This window comes from Bos taurus, chromosome 11 (genome assembly GCF_002263795.3).
Source record: "Bos taurus isolate L1 Dominette 01449 registration number 42190680 breed Hereford chromosome 11, ARS-UCD2.0, whole genome shotgun sequence".
Taxonomy (NCBI): Eukaryota; Metazoa; Chordata; class Mammalia; order Artiodactyla; family Bovidae; genus Bos; species Bos taurus.
Window position 1 is genome coordinate 99,137,845 of NC_037338.1, and position 19,828 is coordinate 99,157,672.

Genomic DNA, 19,828 nt, shown 5'->3' on the forward strand with positions numbered 1-19,828 from the left:
GCTGACATGTGCCAGTGAAACACACTGGGGTCAAGGCAGCCATACTCTGCACTCATGAATGTGAACGTGCGTCTTACCTACAGAGATGCTGACGAAACCAAAGAGTGGATCGAAGAGAAGAACCAGGCTCTAAACACAGACAACTACGGCCACGACCTGGCCAGTGTCCAGGCCCTGCAGCGCAAGCACGAGGGCTTCGAGAGGGACCTCGCAGCCCTTGGTGACAAGGTGAGAGGCGGCGCACGGACGCAGAGTTGGCTTTCCTCAGTTCTGCCGGAGGCCACACTCCCCCTTCCCCGCCTCTCACTCTCACCTCTTTCTTCCCCAGGTGAACTCGCTCGGGGAGACAGCCGAGCGCCTGATCCAGTCCCACCCCGAGTCGGCAGAGGACCTGCAGGAGAAGTGCACTGAGCTGAACCAGGCATGGAGCAGCCTGGGCAAGCGTGCCGACCAGCGCAAGGCCAAGCTGGGCGACTCCCACGACCTGCAGCGCTTCCTCAGCGACTTCCGGTGAGAAGCAGGCTCGGGCCAGAGGCCTTTCTAGCTGGATGAAATACATGCGTAGGCTGAACACATCTCAGGTTTGATCCTGGGAATTACTTGGTGGTCCAATGGTTAGGACCTGGTGGTTTCACTGGTAAGGGCCCAGGTTCAATTCCTGGTCAGGGAACCAAGATCCTGAGATCTTATATACCTGTTTGTTCTTTCTGTGAGGACTTCTTGATTTTTTAAAGTTATTAATTCAGTAAGACAAGAGGCTTTGGAATAATTTACTCAGAGCTCTGCTGCTGCTGCTGCTGCTGCTAAGTCGCTTTAGTCATGTCTGACTCTGCGACCCCATAGACGGCAGCCCACCAGGCTCTCCCGTCCCTGGGATTCTCCAGGCAAGAACATTGGAGTGCGTTGCCATTTCCTTCCCCAATGCATGAAAGTGAAAGTGAAGTCGCTCAGTCATGTCCAACTCAGAGCTCTAGCCTGATTCAATAGGTTAATCCCAAATAACTTTCTGAGACAAGACTTAGGAGTCCTCTCTTTTCCTGGGCAGAAGGCCCACTTGCCAGGGAATGTAATAGCCATTCCTCTGTGGCTCTGGTTTCCAGGGACCTCATGTCTTGGATCAATGGAATCCGAGGTCTGGTGTCCTCAGACGAGCTAGCCAAGGATGTCACCGGAGCTGAGGCCCTGCTGGAGCGACACCAGGTGGGTCGGCCTGCTGAGCAACGCATACATGGTGACCCTGCCAGGCCAGGAGGACTTTAGTGGTTGATGTGAGAGTGGGCAGCTCCTCCTGCCAGTTACCTAATCCCTTCCCTCCTCTTGGCAGGAACACCGGACAGAAATTGATGCCAGAGCTGGCACTTTCCAGGCATTCGAGCAGTTTGGGCAGCAGCTGTTGGCTCATGGGCACTACGCCAGCCCCGAGATCAAGGAGAAGCTCGATGTTCTAGACCAGGAGCGTGCAGACCTTGAGAAGGCCTGGGTCCAGCGCAGGATGATGCTGGATCAGTGCCTTGAATTGCAGGTACCTGCTCTGGATGGTAGCTTCCTGTTTGCCACAGGATTTCAGACCAGGTGTTTTGTGCCAGAGGCTCCTTGTCTCCTCACATCCCTCTCCCCTTCTTTAGCTGTTCCATCGGGATTGCGAGCAGGCCGAGAACTGGATGGCTGCCCGAGAGGCCTTTCTGAACACAGAAGACAAAGGGGACTCGCTAGACAGTGTGGAGGCTCTGATCAAAAAACACGAGGACTTTGATAAAGCAATTAATGTCCAGGTAGGGGCTTCCCCAGTGGCTCGGCGGTAAAGAATCCACCTGCTGTGCAGGAGACTGGTTTGACCCCTGGGTCAGGAAGATCCTCCAGAGGAGGAAGTGGCAACCCACTGCAGTATTCTTGTCTGGAAAATTCCCACAGACAGAGGGGTCTGGTGGGCTACAGTCCATGGGGTCATAAAGAGTCAGACACAACTAAGCAACTAGACAAGAGCAAGAAGGCCTTTGCACCTTAGATCCTGTAGCTGGGTTTTCCCAGATTGATGTCTTCTGTCTCTGTTGGCATGTTCTCTTTGCCTGCTCTCAGTGATTAGAACCAAAGATAGCTTCTGTTTGCTTAACTCGGCTGGAGAGCTTTGGCAACTTCCTCGAATTAGAATACTTGGTGGTGGGAATTCCCTGGTGGCGCAGTGGATAGGAATCTGCCTGTGAATGCAGGGGACGTGGGTTCACTCCCTGGTCTGGAAGATTCTTCACGCCGTGGGGCAGCTAAGCCCACGAGTTGTAGTTACTGAGCCTATGGCCTATGTGCCACAGCTGCTGAAGCCCGAGCGCCTAGAGTCTTGTGCTCCGCAACAAGAGAAGTGACTGCAGTGAGAATCCCACACACAACTAGAGAAAACCCACGTGCAGCAGCAGAGACCCCGCACAGCCAGAAGAAACACATGAATAAAGCACTTGGTGGTGACTGCACAGGAAGCAGTGTAGTCCCCACTGGGTCTAGTGAAACCTGTGCAGTCTAGAAAAAGTGACATACGTAAATAGTTTTTTTAAACTTTGTATATAAATTCTGGCATTTTAAAGATTTTGAGAACAGATGCCACAGGGGAAATTTTTTATAGTGAAAGGGAAGAAAAACAAATTTGTGGGTAGGTAAGTGCATATATGAAGATGAACCAGAAAGTTACAAAAGTCTTTGGCTTGTAAACCGTTTTGTTGAAAATCTGATGATCTTTTTCTGTGAAGCCTAAATTTTTTTGGCCACTCCTTGAGTCATGTAGGATCTTAGTTCCTCTACCAGGGGTTGAACCTGTGCCCTCTGCATTGGAAACATAGAGTCTTAACCATGGGACCGCCCAGGAATTAATTCCCTGTGAAGCCCAATTTCCCTTTTCCAGTGGACTACGTCTCATAGGTGATGAAGCCTAGTTCATTTGTGATGTCTGCTGGTGTTCAAACCCCGGCCCCACCCCAGCATGACCTGGCACCTTCTTGAGTTAAACTCTACTCTAATAATGATTGAAATCAAGCTTTCCTCTGGCTTTTTACACCGTTGCTTCTAAAGTGTCGGTGTATTCTGATCCCGTCACCAGCTAGTCACCCAAAATAACCGTTCTCTTCTCGGACCTGCAGTCGTCTTGCCCGCCCTGACCTTACGATTCTCTTTGCCGACAGGAGGAGAAGATTGCTGCCCTGCAGTCCTTTGCTGACCAGCTCATCGCTGGTGGCCACTACGCCAAAGGCGACATCTCCAGCCGGCGCAATGAGGTTCTGGACAGGTGGGTGGTCAGTGCAGCTGACGGGTCCTGCTGCACTTGTGTGAGAGCCCCGGCCTGACTACCTCCTTGGGGTGCTCACTTTTGCTCTCGGTTCCACCTTCTCAGGTGGCGCCGTCTAAAAGCTCAGATGATTGAGAAGAGGTCAAAGCTGGGAGAATCACAGACCCTCCAGCAGTTCAGCCGGGATGTAGACGAGATTGAAGCTTGGATCAGTGAAAAATTACAGACTGCAAGTGATGAGTCATATAAGGACCCCACCAACATCCAGGTGAGCTGAACCCACGAGGTGTGTGTCTCCGAAGTAGCCTGTGCTCCTGAGTAGCTCTTGCTAAAAATAAGGCATCTTAAGAAGGGAGAGTTATCTCTAGGTACCTCCTTCTACCCACAGTAATGCCAAGAAAATTGTTTTAGTAAGTGAACCGGTGGGAAGACCTCCCCTAAATGATGAGAGCCAGTTAAGAAGCTGCTTCCGTCACTTGACGCTGCTGAGGCTGTGCCTGCGTTAGAGCTATAGAAAAGGCCCCCTTAAAACCGCTGTTTCCAAATGCTGGCCTTCCCAGGGGAAGTATGACAGTTTCTGTTGAATAGGTGATATTGCATATTCACATCAGTGTACTGAACTCTTGTGTACTGAACTCTTGTTATTTTAATCTGTTTTTGTAGCTTTCCAAGCTGCTGGTAAGTTTTATGTTTTCTTAAAGAGTTTTAGTTAAATGAGCTCCATTGTCTGTGCTCTTGTGTATAGATTCTCATAATCATGGTCACAGTCTGCTGGTGTCTTCTTCATCCGTGCTTTTCGTTTCTAATCATCCATCACACTCCATCCAAGTGTCCCTGTGGGATGTGGCTTTCTCTGTTGTAATTAGCCTGAGCCCTTCCCTTTCTCCTCCCTCCCCATGCCCGGCTCATCACTTAGGCAGGTTCTGTACAGTGTTTGATTTGGGGGGCAGCAGTGAACTGCTTTCTTTCCAAAGATGCACTGTTTTAAAACGAAATTACTTTTCTCTAAGTTTGGGCTCTTCTTGGCGTGGACTCAGGGCTCTCGGTGGATGGGGGCAGAGCCAGCTAGGAGAGTTTCGTTGCCCGTGTGACCTTTTGTCCAGAAGTGCTGGTCACTGGAGAGGGACAGCGAGAGGTCCACAAAGTAGCAGGTGATAACGCTTCTAAGTCTCCGAGAAGCCTGGTTTGAGAGCTTAAGATCAGAGTGGACATCACCAAAGGGGCAGCGAAAGACTATAGTCAAAATGTAGCTTAGAAGTGGCTTAAATGGATGGGAATTGAGCCGAATAGCAATCAGGAAAAGAGGGGACCTGGGCTGTTGTCAGGGTATGTGGGCATCTGAGACCTTTTTTGTTCTGTAGTTGGGCTTGAGTGTTAGTAGTATGTGGCCAGGATGCTTTATGTTGGCACTGCATTTCACCAGCCACGTGCCTCCATCTTCTGACAGTTGCTGCCCCTGAAATGAAACATGTGATGCAGAATCCTTCCCCAGTTGCACTGCTTTTTTCCTTTTATTTTTTCCCTGGATATCATCCTCGCCCGAGACCCTGCGTTTCTCACCCAGAGCTGTCCCACAGCTGTGTCCTTTCAGTTGTCTCCTGTGGTGCCCCTGCAGCTTGTATCTCGGCAGGGTTTTAAGTTCCCTGTCAGGCCCCTGCCCCTCAGATGCCCATCGTTCTTCCAGCCCTCTTTTCTAGCAAAATGAAGCTCTTACCTACAGTCAAGCCTGGATTTTGATAAATCCAGGAGTTTTGAATGATGACCACTGCCGAAGGAGAAGCTGGGAAAGCCCAGTTCTGCGGCAGCTTCAGGGTTCTCTCTGGATGGTGGGGCAGGCTCACCCTTGTATGCCTGGTGTCATGGGGACTGCCACCCTAGGTGATGAGAGGCCAGATGTGTTATTCCCTAGAGCTTCTGTTCCCTAGGGAGGAAGCCGTGCGTAGAAATTGATGCACAGGTAGATTGAGAACTACAATTGGCCATTGCCACTTCCTGCAAAAGTGTTGGAAAGCGTTTGCTTGTAGAATTTCACTCTGATTCAGGAGTTGAGTGAGCTCACCTGCTCCTGAGCTGGTGCCTTTGCTCTCTCTGAACTCCCACCAGACTGACTCCAGAAGCGTTTCTCACAGATTCTGTGACTGCCTCTAGAAAAGCGTTGCTGCCTGCCCCTAGTTCTCTAAGTTCGCTACCACTCCTTTCTGAGAACCCCTTATTCCTGAAGACACTGCCTCACAGGACCTGGTTTTGAAAGCCAGTGGGGGGGTTTGTTTTGGTGTTTTCAGAGCAAGCATCAGAAGCACCAGGCCTTCGAGGCAGAACTGCACGCCAATGCGGACCGGATCCGTGGGGTCATCGACATGGGCAACTCCCTCATTGACCGCGGGGCCTGCGCCGGCAGCGAGGATGCCGTCAAGGTATGGGCCCCAGCTCCCCTCCTCCTGGCCGGGAAAGAAGAGGTGCTGGACTTCACTGTCAGCATTAGAGTCCGCTTGATGGTGACTCTGAAACTCAGTCTTAGGAAAGTATCCAGGTTTCAGTCTGCGCTGCTGATGGTGCTAGCGAGAGCAGCGCCTGTGAGCCTCTTCATCAACCTCGCTGAGGAGGGCTTCCCAACAGGGCGCTGGCTATGGGGCTGCCTGTCTCTGACGACTTGCTTCTCTCGCCTAGGCCCGGCTGGCCGCCTTAGCTGACCAGTGGCAGTTCCTGGTGCAGAAGTCGGCTGAGAAGAGCCAGAAGCTGAAAGAAGCCAACAAGCAGCAGAACTTCAACACTGGCATCAAGGACTTCGACTTCTGGCTCTCTGAGGTGACACCGGGCTCTCTCCCACCAGGGGGGGTCTGAGGTGACGCTGCGGCTCCCTTCCCCCCAGGGGCTTCTGTGAACAGGCAGGGCTCTCGCCGACATCCCCTTTAATAGGAATCTTCCTTGTCAGGTGTGAGCTGTGTGCTCCGGCGGGTTTCTAAGCAGAGGAAGGGAACGTGTAGAGAAGAGAGAGCTTATCTGTGTGAGATGTAGATCTGGATCACTTGTCTCCGCAAAGAATGCGAATAGGAGGAGGTGGTAGGGTTTGTGTGCAGGCCGCTCCCCCAAGCCTGCGCCCAGGTGGAAATAGGACAGTGAAGGGCCAGGAAGCTGGAGTTAGTCATAGTCTCTGTAGACAGTGTAGAGTATAGAAAGCCTAAAGAGAAAATTTTAGAGACCACTGTTCTATATACATCTGGTCCACACTTATTTCCAGGAGTTTTTGTGTAGCCGTGGCTCTGTGTGTATTTGAGCCCATGAGTAATTTATCGTTGGTATGTATTGGTAGTGTTATTTCAAGTCATGAAAAACTCTTTGTGAACGTTTGAATAACTGCCTCAGACCATCACGGAGTGAGGGCATAATTAAAGTGTTCCAATGCCGTTCCTGTGCTGTCAGGCACACCGATGCTTTCTGCCCAAGGGAGGTTCCCCCTAGGAAAGTGGGGCTGCTGTGTGTTCCACCACTATGCCCCAGTGAAGGCAGCTGGCATGTTCACACTCACGGGCCCTTGAGTCTGTGCCTGACAGGGAAGGCGTGGGCAGTGGGGCTGGTCACTCCAAGTCAGAGCAGCAGCGGGTGGACAGACATTTGTAGCCAACAGTGATCTCCCCTTTGACTCCCAGGTGGAAGCCCTGCTGGCCTCTGAGGATTATGGCAAAGACCTGGCTTCTGTGAACAACTTGCTAAAAAAACATCAGCTGCTGGAGGCAGATATCTCTGCCCACGAGGTGAGCAGAGTGGTGCCCAGGCAACGGTCTGGGGTATTATACATGCAAAAGTGAGAAATTATGCATAAGATATGTTACTTACATTAACTTGTGATGGGTTTATTTTAACCGGGTTAATACAGTTTTTCAGTTATCTTACTTTGCTACAATTCATAGACCTTATTTGGCCTCACAGTTTTTGTATGCATTCAGTTTTGTTTCTGTGAGTATATGCACATAGTTCCACGCAGTCGTATTAAGTGTGTGGATCTGCGTCACTACCACCAAATTCAAGATACAGACCCTGTTCTGGGAGTGCGAAGGCCCCCGGCACCCGCTGCTCTGCTCGCCGTCTCTAGTTCGTCATTAGAGAGTGTCATGTAAATGAAAACACACAGTAGGCAACGTGCTGAGATTTTTTTGACTTAAACATTTTTTTAAATGTAACCATTCGTTTAATTTTTAATGGCAAATGTTGACATGTAAAATCTGTATAAACTGTCCTACGAGCTGTCAGAAGTAGTTTAGAGTATAAAATGGCTCTGAGACTCAGGGATGAACATTGCTGTCCTTCCCCGAATGCACCAGGTCCTTTAGAGTCAGTCTCAAGGGGGAAAAGGTCTTCAGGTGTCTGAAAGTTGTCAGGCTCCTGGAGGTGGATGCCAATTGTCCAGAATTCTAATTTTCTCAGGAAAGTTTGAATTTTATCATTAGCAATAAACTCAGTTTTCTTTAAAGTGACAGGTTCACTTTATTCATCCGCGATAAAGTATTTGTCACTCCCAAAGTTAAGAATGACCATAGTTTATTGGCCGTTCTTCCGAGTGAAAATGATGGTCTGTGAAAGAAGTGGCCAGTTCAGCTCGGAACGTGCTTCTCCTTTGGACAGTCATGGACTTCAGCACCCACAGAAGTACTTTGTGTGGGTTCCCCATTTTATCAGATAGGATATGAAAATGACACGTACTCAAAGATGGATATGTAATAAAATTAACAACTTGGCTTCTTGTTTAAGGATGTGCTTAAGTGAAAGAGCGGTTTTTGCTGAAAAGTGGTAGCAGTGAAGAATCAGATTTCTGCTCATAGTTTGCCACTGACTTGAGCAGTGGCACCTCCGCTGTGGGTTTTGCACCATGAGTGCAAATGTTCATGCAGTAAAAGAGAAGAAAAAGGCAGATGTTTTTGTATTGTTATGAAAATAGTTTTGATCTCTTAGAGCCCCAGGGGTCCACACCCCTAAACCAGCCCCTCAGTGAAGAAGTTCTGATTCACAAGCAAATGCTCTTGGGAGACCCAGATTTCTGACCCTCTGCCGTGTCCCTGGCCCCAGGACCGCCTGAAGGACCTCAACAGCCAGGCGGACAGCCTGATGACCAGCAGCGCCTTCGACACCTCCCAGGTGAAGGACAAGCGGGACGCCATCAACGGCCGTTTCCAGAAGATCAAGAGCATGGCCGCCTCGAGGCGAGCTAGGCTGAATGAGTCCCACCGCCTGCACCAGTTTTTCCGGGACATGGATGATGAGGAGTCCTGGATCAAGTACGTGCTCCCGCTCGGCGTCCCCAGAGCCTTAGGAACCCTGGGGTTCATTCTCTCCTGGACCCTGGTGGCGAGGCGGACATGGGTCAGATTCTGGGCCCAGCTCGGCCCAGCCTTGCCACACGCCTGTGGTGGGACGTCTCTGCTTCCCCTCCTGGTGTCTGGTGACTGGTAACGTTAGTGAGGTCCACCTGGGGAAGACTGCTGCTTGGGGTAAGGGAAATTTGCTGTGGTTTGTTTTTATCATCCCGCCCCCAGAATTCTAGTGTACTTTTTTCAGATGAAAGAGCATGTAAACAGACCATTTTTAAGGACAGATTGTGATTGTTGATTGTCAGTCACTTTGTCATGTCCGACTCTTTGTGACGCCATGGACTGCAGCACACCAGGCATCCCTGTCCTTCACCAGCTTCTGGAGTTTGCTCAAACTCATGTCCATTGAGTCGGTGATGGCTTCCAACCATCTCATTCTCTGCTACCCGATTCTCTTTTTGCCAAGATCCTCTCAATTCCTCACTTCCTTAAAAAGCTATTTATGGGACTTCCCTGGTAGTCCAGCAGTTAAGACTTGGCGTTTCCACTTCAGAGGGTACAGTTTTTATCCATGGTCCAGGATCGAAGATCCCATGTGCCACACAATGAGGCCAAAATTAAAAAAAAAAGAGTTGTTTAAAGAAAGCTGTTTCTAGTAGCATCATCACATGGCGCCACCTGGGGCAGGCGTATGTTTGATAAGGTGGGATTGATGGGGTGTCCGCAGTGGCTCCTCCTGTTCTCCTGCAGCCCTTGCAGAGCCGCGCACAGTGGGTGCTCCTTGAGGCGTGCGTGGACTCTGCATTGGGAAGTGGAGGCTTTGTTCCCTAGAAGAGTGGCGCAGACGCTCCTGAAGGGGTGGGTAGGCGCAGGAAGGAGACCGTGGGGTCTGTGAACGTCACAGCTCTGTGACCATGCAGCTCCAGTTGACACGGAGGCTGACTGCCTACCTGTGTTGTCCAGGGAAAAGAAGCTGCTGGTGAGCTCAGAGGACTACGGCCGTGACCTGACGGGCGTCCAGAACCTGAGGAAGAAGCACAAACGGCTGGAAGCAGAGCTGGCTGCCCACGAGCCGGCCATTCAGGTGAGGGGGCGCCTCCTGGCTGAATGGGCCTAGACAAGCTCGTCTTGCTAAGGTCTCTGCAGTGTTTACAGCCCCTCGTCCCAGAGAGCGGTGGGGAAAGTCTGAATCGGATTTTGAGACCCTTGCCTGGAAGCATGAAGGAGCAGGCGCGACCACTGTGAGTCTAATTGCTCTCGCCCGTCAGGGTGTCCTGGACACTGGAAAGAAGCTGTCTGATGACAACACCATCGGGAAGGAGGAGATTCAGCAGCGCCTGGCGCAGTTCGTGGAGCACTGGAAGGAGCTGAAGCAGCTGGCAGCTGCCCGGTGAGTGGGCTGGGGGCACAGTGGGTGGGGCTTGCTCAGGGCTCTGGGCCCTCCAGCCCTTCGGGACCTCTTCCTGGGGGTGCACCGTGCCACAGCCACCTTGCTTCAGAAGCGTCTCTGACAGCCCCAGGCTGAGCTGGTCCCCTTCCGTGTAGTCCCGAGCTGGACCCCACATATGGTTCTAGAGCTTCCTGTTTCATCAGCACTGGCTGTTTCATGTTAGGAGGAGGAGAAGGGCTTGAATGAACCATTTACAACCCACACAGCACTCATGTTTTTAAGCGTCCAAGTTAGAGGAACTTATGGCTGATTTTTTTAACTATTCCCTGCAATTAGGGGCCAGCGGCTAGAAGAATCTTTGGAATATCAGCAGTTTGTAGCCAACGTGGAGGAGGAGGAAGCCTGGATCAATGAGAAGATGACCCTGGTGGCCAGTGAAGATTATGGAGACACTCTTGCTGCCATCCAGGTCAGAGACCGGGGCTGCTGCCCGCTGACCACCCTTTTCGCCTGCTTGCTCAGTGGCCATGCTTTTACCAGGAGAGCATTCAGGGCTGTCAGGCAAGGTCTCCTTGGCGACTCTCAGTCCTCAGGAGCCCGTGTCAGAGACTCTCGCCTTTGTGTAGACAGAATTGGGGTGATTCTGTCTGCCTCGACTCATGGGGTTCTTGGAAGGAACCCTGTTGTCAGCCCAGCAGTATCTCTGGTATCATCACCACAGGTTGCCGGGACCTCTTCAGTGTCCTGTGACTGCCTTAACAATTACCACAAGCTAGGTGGCTTTAAAAACTACAGGAGCTTGTTTTGTCTTAGTTTGGGGAGCCAGAGGTCCGGGATCAAGGTGTCAGTAGGGCCTGCTGTTCCACTTTGCTGCCTCCTCCAGCTCCGGGAGCTCGGCTTGTAGCAGTGGAGCTCCGTCTCTGTCCTGCTCTCCCAGGGCTGCTGGTCTTCCTTCTGTGTTTTCCATGGCATTCTCTCTGGGTGTGTCCATATTCGGATTCCCCTCTTCTCATACACGTGGGACATCAGTCATACTGGATTAGGGCCACCCGGACACCCACGTCTTAAGTCAGTCGCATCTGCAAAGACCTTGTTTCCACATTCCTAGGTGCTGGGTTAGGACTTGGTATCTTGAGCACACAGTTCAACCCACAACACACCTCCTCAGTACCTTGGTTAGCCATTGCTGTGGAACAACACTAAAGAGAGCAGTTTCTTCCCCGTGAATCTGAATTAATGGGCATTTTCTCAGCTGCTCTCCCTGGGACCTCTCACACAACTGCACTGAGGCAGAGGGTCACTGGGCTGTGAAGTCCGTGGTGACGTCATTCACGTGGCTCTGACTGGGACGTCTCAGTGGCCTCTCACTGTCCAACAAGGTTAGATCAGCTTCTGTGGGCGGCGGTAACGGAGGCCAAGGCAAGGCTGCAGGGGCTTTAAGGCCTGGCCTGTGGGACAGAGCAGCCTGGCTCCCCTCTTCATAAGAGGAGTGGTACTTTGTAGTGAGTGTTCCTCCATCCGTGCCCCCAGTTGTGGAAGCAGAGTATGCATTCCCGATGGTTGAAGCGGCACCTGAGCCACGCTTCTGCCAGTGGGAATCCTCCCAGATGGTCGGGGGATGCAGGTAGATGGGAGAAGCAGGCAGTGGTCTCCTGTCCTCTGCATTGCTGAGTTTCCTGAAAGCCAACACAAGGGGCACTGTCTCCAGTGCTTCAGCTGTGTGGAGGGAAAGACGAGACTTTGAAGGTCCCCAGGAGACATGCTTGAGTTAAATCTTAGGGCAGGCATCACTGTTCAGTTGGTGCTTATCTGAAGGTTCCTCCGTGTCCATTCTGTGCTCTCCAGGGAACAGAAGGCCTGTGCTGGTTGACTGGCAAGAGCTTCACCTCTTCAGAAAGGCCTTCCCTGGTCCACCCACCTCTAGTCACGCTTAACACTTTATGATTTCCAGTTTATTCTGTATCCATTGTCGTCTTTGCCCCAGCTGACTGGGGTCCCTGTGAGGGCACCCCTAGTCCTGCTCCTCTGTAGTCCTGCCCACCACCTATGCCAGGCTCTCAGGAGTTGGCTTGGCTGCTTCCACTGCAGGGCTTGCTGAAGAAACACGAAGCCTTCGAGACGGACTTCACTGTCCACAAGGACCGAGTGAATGATGTCTGCACCAACGGCCAGGACCTGGTTAAGAAGGTGAGCCTGGTCTCTCTTCCCAATAGCAGTTGCATCCCTGTATTCCATGATTAACTGGATAGCCCTCCTTCTTTTTTTGTTAATATTTATTTATTTGGCTTTGCTGGGTTTCAGTGGCAGCGTACAGGCTCTTAGTTGCAGCATATGGGATCTAGTCCCCTGACCAGGGGGCCCCCTGCATTGGGAGCTTAGTCTTAGACACTGGACCACCAGGGAGATCCCCTCCTCTTCTGAAGTCAACAAGTACAGCTGACTTTGCAGCACTTGAATTTTTCTGCCTTAATTAGGCAAAACAGTAGACCTGCTAGTCCTTTTGGGACACTGGCATTGCCATGGGGCTGCTCTTCTAGTTTCTTCTCCAGGAATTCAGCTCTTTATAGAGGTGGTAGAACACACAGGTCGTCACCCCTAAAGCCCCCACCAGAGATGGCCCCAGCTGACACCTCCGGGTCGGACCCACCCCCGCGCCAGACTCTCTCCTCATGCAGAGCCACCCACAAAGTTAAATGGCACCTGTTGGATTGGTATACATCGAGGGTAAAACCCGGCTGCTCTCTCGGACATTGGACAAACGCATCTGTTAAAACTCAAGGTTCATTGCATTCAAACAGCCTTTTAGGGTGAAAGCAAAAAATAAGGGAGATATCTTGGTACTTTCTCAGTAGCAGTGAAGTGAGGTCACTCCCAGGTTGAAATCCGGGCTAAATGCAGTGCCCTCAATCTGTCATGAGCTCCGCAAGACAGATGACTTCTACCAACTCTGATTTCCTATCACAAACATGTCATGAGTGAGTAAGATTGCTCATCACAGAATTTGCCCTGGCGATCAGATGAGAGGTTTGCTCCTGGTGTTGTGGTAACAGTGTAGTTAAAATCCATGTTTGCTGAGGAGCTTTACTTCTTGCCCTCATGGGCAGATAACCTGATAGAGGCTAATTTCAGATACAGACCAGTGTCCACAAAGACGAGGCGCGTGCAGGACTCAGCACACTCGTGCGCCCGCGCCAGCATTCTCTGTCCTTTAAGCCTGTAAGATGGCGCTCTCCAGTGTTCTTTGATCTCCTGGCAAAGAGCCTGGTGCACGGTTGCCAACAACAGTCTTCATTTGCTCCCTGAGCTTCTTTTTAAATCTTATGCTGACTTAACAGTTTGTGTTTTCACATACAGTTCTAACCAAGACTGAATCAAAGTGATTGGAGCTTAATACATTTTAATATCCACAGTGTGAAAATATTGTTGTGAGACATTGTTTTTATGGGATACACATAGTAGCCAGTAAGTCATAATTATTTTGGCTTTTTCTCATTTTTTGGTATCAAAAATAATATGAGTGAGGACCTCATTGTGACCGAACATTTTATCACATCCGCATTATTACTTGCAGGAGTGGCACTGCTTAGTGCTCATCTCTGTAAGACTCTTACTCTGTGGTGTTCTCAGAAAAGCCTCCGCGAATCCTTGGGGCGGGGAGCAGAGGGGGCGCGGCCCATCTGAGGAGCTTCGAGCCTGCCGGGCAGCGCGGAGTGCAGATTGGGTCACCACGGCAGGGGCAGGACTGATGGCGGCTGCCTTCTCCGTGTCCTAGAACAATCACCATGAGGAGAACATCTCTTCCAAGATGAAGGGCTTGAACGGGAAAGTGTCAGACTTGGAGAAGGCTGCCTCCCAGAGGAAGGCCAAGCTCGACGAGAACTCGGCCTTCCTCCAGTTCAACTGGAAAGCCGATGTGGTGGAGTCCTGGATCGGTAAGCGTAGCCTCGGTGCTGCTGGAATCTCGTTCCCTCCTGAGCAAATGATCTTCTTCTGTGGAGAGGAAACCGGCGGGATGTGGGCATACCAGAGACCCTCTCCCCTGGGAAGACCACTAGTAACAGCAGGAGACAGGGTCCTGAGGCAGAGAGCCGGGCCTCAGCGATGCCCCGGGCCAGTGTGGGGGTTAACAAAACGAAGGTCCTGAGCGTCACAGCACAAGGGCCACACCAGCAGGACCAGCCTGCATCAGCACTGCCCCCTGAGCTACACGGGTCCAGAGTGTTTGTGGTCCACCCCCCTGGCAAAGGGACCTGCGCTGATTTCAGGACCCACGTGACCCTGGTAATTGCTGTCTCATAAGTAGCAACTGAACCACATCCAGCACAGGCTGGAAGAGGGACCTCTTCATCAGGGACGTAGAGGAGGGGCCTGGATGCGGGAAGGAGCCAGCTCAGGTGTGTTCAGAGACTGCTGTCAGGAGTACTGGAATTTAAATGTAAGCAAGACAGTAGATGCCTGGGTGTTCTTGTCTTTTGGTTTGTTGTTGTTTTTAATTTATTTCTTAAATTGAGACAGGGTGGTTGATTACTCTTGCTTGGTTTTCCAGGTGAAAAGGAGAACAGCTTGAAGACAGATGATTATGGTCGAGATCTGTCTTCTGTCCAAACTCTCCTCACCAAACAGGTCAGTCACAGCTATTTGACTGATGATTGGATTTTACTCACATAGTATTCTCTGGTGAGTGAATGATGGTCAGCATGTTTTTTTTGACTGTGTTATGTTAGGCCCTGGGAATGACTGGTGAGAGCCTGGTCCTCAGGACGCTCTCAGATGAGGCCTCTGAGCTGCAGCCTGTTGGGTGCTAACAAGGCTGAGCACCGCAGGGTGTGGGCCTCACCCAAGCAGGGTCTGCCTTGGTTTCCAGCAGGTGAGGGTTGATCGGAGCATCTCCCCAGAGGAGACAACATCTAAGCTAGATCACGGTGGGTGATTTGAGAATGGTCAAGGGAGGGCCAGATAGGCATTCTTGGCAGAGGTAGTGGGGCGAGTCCGCCCTTGTGCATCAGCCCCAGGCTAAAAGCGGGGATGAGGAGGAGCTGCCACAGGACTTGTGGTCTGAGGAGATGCAGAAAAGTGGCCAGGTTTGACCCAGTGTCAGGGGAAGGTGGGGACTTGAGGCTGCCATCCCAGCCAGGGTGCTGGACAGAGCGCAGTCGTCTCTCTCGCCCCCATGCGGTCCCTGCCTTCTCACCCCTCCTTCCAGGAAACCTTCGATGCTGGCCTGCAGGCCTTCCAGCAGGAGGGCATCGCCAACATCACTGCCCTCAAAGATCAGCTGCTGGCCGCCAAGCACGTTCAGTCCAAGGCCATCGAGGCCCGCCATGCTGCCCTCATGAAGAGGTGGAGCCAGCTCCTGGCCAACTCGGCCACCCGGAAGAAGAAGCTGCTGGAGGCACAGAGTCACTTCCGCAAGGTAAGCGCGGCCCTGGCCAGCTATGCACACATGGACAGCAAATCCAGCTCTGCTCCGGGGCATGGGATCAACATAAACCAGCCAGGTGGGGCCCTTGTCTTCACGAGGTTGCTGCTCTGAAAGCGCCTGGGACGCTGAGCTTGCACATCCCAGAAAGGGGAACGTGGGAGAAAGGTGGAGGCCCCTTAGCAGTGGGAGAAGGGAGACAGAGCGCCGAGCGAGCGAGCGAGCGAGTGAGCCCGATGCCCTGGGAACGAACCCTGGCTTTCTGGGCCCCACACTGCCGCCTGCCCATTCGCCCACCGAGGATGGTCCCTACGGCCCTGCACCATACCTGCAGCTGTGCTCACTCGGTCACCTCTGCCTTCAGGTGGAGGATCTCTTCCTGACCTTTGCTAAAAAGGCTTCAGCCTTCAACAGCTGGTTTGAAAACGCAGAGGAGGACTTAACCGACCCAGTGCGCTGCAACTCTCTGGAAGAGATCAAGGCCTTGAGAGAGGCCCACGACGCCTTCCGCTCCTCGTTGAGCTCGGCCCAGGCCGACTTCAACCAGCTGGCAGAGCTGGACCGCCAGATCAAGAGCTTCCGCGTGGCCTCCAACCCCTACACCTGGTTCACCATGGAGGCCCTGGAGGAGACCTGGAGAAACCTACAGAAGATCATCAAGGTGCTTCCCCACAGGAGGGCCAGGCCCTGGCAGGGAAGCCCTTCCTCCATGAGGAGCGAGCAGTCAGGGATGGAGGGCGATTTCCTTTACCACAAGTCACCGTGTGTGGGTCCCCTCGCCCCACCCCAGGTCTGTGGAGCTGCCGAATGCCTCCCAGACGCCTTCTGTGCTGTCTTTGGGCTGAGGTTAATAGCTCGTCCTCCCTGGCCCCCCAAGGGCGTGGATCTTGTGTCCACCTTCAGAAAACTTACTTCCTGTTTGTATCGGATGCTAAGACAAGCTGGCAGTTGCGGAGCCCGGGCCTGTCTGTGAAGGGGCGTGGTGACACACCTCTGCCTCCTTGTTCAGTCACTCAGCCGTGTCCAACTCTGTGACCCCATGGAGTGCAGCATGCCCAGCCTCCCTGTCCTTCATCGTCTCCCAGAGTTTGCTCGAACTCCTGCCCGTTGAGTTGATGATGCCATCCAACCATCTCATCCTCTGCTTGCCTCCTTGGTCCTCAGGAAAGGGAGCTGGAGCTGCAGAAGGAGCAGCGACGGCAGGAGGAGAATGACAAGCTGCGCCAGGAGTTCGCCCAGCATGCCAACGCCTTCCACCAGTGGATCCAGGAGACCAGGTGCGGCCCTACCGCTGGGAGCACAGTCCTGGGCTCCGGGTGCCCAGGCCCGGGGTCAGGAGCTTGGCCTGGTCTGGCTGCGGCCGGAGGGGTGGGCAGACTGAGGAGCATTGCCAGGAGACTGTTCCCGAGATGAGCCGCTGGTCCTGGATTGGGTGGGACTGAGCGTGGCCGCCCCGCACGGTGACGGTGACAGAGGTGCAGAGTCCAGTCGACGCGGTACTGATGATCTGGTTTTGTCTCTCTCTCTCTCGTGTCTGCCTCTGCCCCTTGCGATCGCTGCTGTCCGGACACCGCCCTGTCTTGTGGCTGCTTGGATCCCGCCTCCACAGAACGTACCTCCTCGATGGGTTAATATTGACTTCCTATTTCTGCGGGCTCGTGGTGTGGTGGTGTCTCCTGTGCTTGTCCCTCTGCCCTTCGTCCCATCGTGGCCTGGCTTGCAGAGGATCCCGGGATGGGCCTTCCCGTCCCGGGCGGGCTGCACGTTCCCCCGCCCCGCCCCCTCCTGGCACCCACACCCCCGCCCCTGATGGCCTGCAGTCCGGGAAGGGGAGCCACTCCCACGTTCCTTTCAGGTTCCAAAGGTTCCTTTAGGGAGAGATACTAGGCCAAAGGCCAGAGCCGGGAGAGTCCCCGTGCTCGTTCAGCTGTGGGGATTACCCTGGACTTTTCTGCCTTTTTGCCCCGTGCCTGATGGGATCATATTTAGTCCCATGGAGGTCACGGGATGAGACAGGACGACAGTGTTGAGGGGGCTCGGGCTGGCGTCCTAAGTCCCCCTGTGCACTGACCCCTGAGGGCTGAGGCTATCTTTTGCCTTCATAGGAAGCGTAAGGGCCCAGGGTTTCTAAGTGATGGGGGAGAGGGCTTGGGAGGAGCCCTGAGAGGCGTAGGGCTATCCTGCCCAGTCCTGGGGGGGCGGCCTCTCCAGGCTGGGGCCTCTGCCCGGATCAGGCACGTTTGCATTGTCTCCCAGGACCATGGTGGCTTAGACTAGCGCTCCAGAGGCCCAGCAGGCAGGTCCATCAGGTGTTAGAGGAGGCAGCAGGAGGAGGTGCCCACTGATGAGCACCAGCTAAAGGCAGAGCAGGGGGGGATTTAGGGACCCCAGGTTCGGCTGGAGCTCGTGTGCTGCCCCGGTGTCCACTCTCCCCGCCCAGTGCCCGTGGCTGTGTCTGCTGGTCTTGGTCTTTGTGTCCACGAGGTGCCGTGCTCCCCTTACCATATGGCTCCTCCTGGCCCTGTCCCGTCTTGCTCGGTCCCCTCGTGACCTGCCCGCCTGCAAGGCCACCTGCCCTCCCAGGCTGACCACCGGTTCGGGTCCCTGCCGGGGCACCAGGTGGCCCTGCCTGTGCACTGCCAGCTTGGGCCTCGTGGGGTGTGTCTGTCTCGGTATGCTCTTGCCTCCCTTCCTTTGGTGTATTCATTTGGTTTCTTTTCTTTGAATAGCATAGCGTATCGTCGGGTCATTCGTGTCTATCAGTATGAAGTTGGGGATGATCTGTCTGGAAGGTTTTTCTCCTCTTATTTCTCTTCTTACCTCACTGTGGTTTTACCAATGCACTCTTGACTTCCCCAGGCGGCTCTGCTTTCTGACTAACCCACCGCCCGCGGCCGCGTGGGCAGGAGGGGTCTGTCCTCCCACTGCACCAGCACCCAGCCTCCTGCCCCCAGGTCCCGGGGGTGTGCTTTTCCCGGGGGGACATGGCGTGACTGTGAGTCTGACCTGCTGGGGTAGGAGGAAGCCTGGTGCCTTGCCTTGCTAGAGCACTTTGAACTTGGGGCAATTTCAGAGCTAACGCTGGCTCGCTGGGTGTTAAAAGGGTAGGTGGGGGCCATTGTGGGTACAGGGGAGGCCGGGCGAGACCCCATGAAGGACACGCACACAGTGTGACTCGTCCCTGCACGTAAGCTCGTTTGTCTTTGTTCACTGGTGGCCTCTGTGACCTCACACTGTTATGTCGGGAAGATAGAGGCTCCCCAGAGGCCCCTCGCTCTTCAGAACTTGGCCTTGGAAGGAGCCTCTGGCGCTGTATCTCTAGATGACAGAACCTGAACCTGGGGTTTAGTCACAGTCACCCCTCCTTTGGGCAGAATGAGAACAGTTTTCAAAACCAGTCTGGCCATGATCTCCTCGGCATCCCAGTTTCCATGTCGAGGGGCCCTGTGACCGCATCCCCGTTGCTGTCACTTCCCCTGGAGCGTGGGTCCCCTCCTCGGGGACCTAAGGAGACCCAGGGACCCCTGGGTGGCTGTCGGCTCGCCAGCCTCCCCTCCGCCCTCAGGCCTCCTGTCGGGGCGGGGCAGTGAGTGCAGGTGCCCTGCTCCCTGTGGCCGCAGCCCCACTCTGTCCCAGGGGAGCTTAAAGTCGGCTCCTCAGGTACCCTTCGAGGGCCCAGCTTGGCTCAGGCACCAGGTCACAGCCTGGCTGGGCCTGAGGAGCCAGCTGCCTGTAAAAGCGTCCTGGCCGGGGAGCAGAGAGCAGGCCGGGTGGGGTTCAGCCCGCCTCAGCTGCGGGTGAATACCAGCTCAGGCCACAGCCTCCGAGCCCTGAAATTGGAGTAGCGGTACCTGCCCTCCCTGGCTCCCAGGGCTGCTAAGAAAAGATAGCCAATAGTAGATAGGTCTTGTTCCCTCAGTAAAAGGAATTTGAGTGCAGGTCCTTTAATCTGAGGAAAGTTAACTTCACACTCGAGATCAGGCCTCTTGCCTCATTGCGTGTCTGTGTTTAGGTCCTGCATGGTGGAAGAATCCGGGACCCTCGAATCACAGCTTGAAGCTACCAAAGTAAGTGCCCCTTCTGCCCACCCCTGCCAGCAGGCCTCCTTGGCTGCAGGTCAGGGACGAGGTGGGCTGCTTGGATGCCCCCTTTCTCCCTTGCCTTAAAGCAGCCCAGGACCGCTGTCACTTTAGAGGCTGCTGCCTGGAGCCCTGCTTGGACAGGAAGAGGCTCGTTGGGTCCTCAGTGTATCCTGTTGCCCTGGCAGGTCAACCCAATCAGTGCCTCTCACGCTGAAGCCTCTACTTTGTTGAGGCTGTAGGGTTTTAGCCTCACCCCATCCCTCCTTTGCCCTTGCAGGCAGCCCTACAGGCCTCAGGCTGGGGTGCTGAGACTGAGGAGGGCTGTTAAGGAGGAGGCGTTTGAGCCCAGGGACCTAGGCAAGAACC

At 53.7% G+C, this 19,828-nt stretch overlaps 1 protein-coding gene across 32 annotated transcripts in view; it reads left to right on the top strand.

Moving 5' to 3' along the window:
* Positions 1 to 19,828, top strand: part of SPTAN1 (spectrin alpha, non-erythrocytic 1) — a 58,070-nt gene that overhangs the window by 36,605 nt on the left and 1,637 nt on the right. For 9 of the 32 annotated variants that reach the window (XM_024999035.1, XM_024999041.1, XM_024999042.1 and 6 more), the window contains 22 exons: positions 84 to 228; positions 329 to 510; positions 1,101 to 1,200; positions 1,325 to 1,522; positions 1,626 to 1,772; positions 3,165 to 3,268; positions 3,374 to 3,536; positions 5,551 to 5,682; positions 5,936 to 6,073; positions 6,916 to 7,020; positions 8,330 to 8,538; positions 9,535 to 9,655; positions 9,840 to 9,961; positions 10,298 to 10,430; positions 12,050 to 12,148; positions 13,734 to 13,893; positions 14,508 to 14,584; positions 15,165 to 15,374; positions 15,745 to 16,041; positions 16,545 to 16,657; positions 16,990 to 17,007; positions 19,393 to 19,447. In XM_024999035.1, the coding sequence (XP_024854803.1) occupies positions 84 to 228; positions 329 to 510; positions 1,101 to 1,200; positions 1,325 to 1,522; positions 1,626 to 1,772; positions 3,165 to 3,268; positions 3,374 to 3,536; positions 5,551 to 5,682; positions 5,936 to 6,073; positions 6,916 to 7,020; positions 8,330 to 8,538; positions 9,535 to 9,655; positions 9,840 to 9,961; positions 10,298 to 10,430; positions 12,050 to 12,148; positions 13,734 to 13,893; positions 14,508 to 14,584; positions 15,165 to 15,374; positions 15,745 to 16,041; positions 16,545 to 16,657; positions 16,990 to 17,007; positions 19,393 to 19,447 (3,028 nt within the window). Of the gene's footprint in view, positions 1 to 83; positions 229 to 328; positions 511 to 1,100; positions 1,201 to 1,324; positions 1,523 to 1,625; positions 1,773 to 3,164; positions 3,269 to 3,373; positions 3,537 to 3,931; positions 3,947 to 5,550; positions 5,683 to 5,935; positions 6,074 to 6,915; positions 7,021 to 8,329; positions 8,539 to 9,534; positions 9,656 to 9,839; positions 9,962 to 10,297; positions 10,431 to 12,049; positions 12,149 to 13,733; positions 13,894 to 14,507; positions 14,585 to 15,164; positions 15,375 to 15,744; positions 16,042 to 16,544; positions 16,658 to 16,989; positions 17,008 to 18,109; positions 18,173 to 19,392; positions 19,448 to 19,828 lie in introns of all 32 variants that reach the window. The other 23 variants (XM_005213345.4, XM_024999032.2, XM_024999029.2 and 20 more) reach the window with 5 other exon arrangements.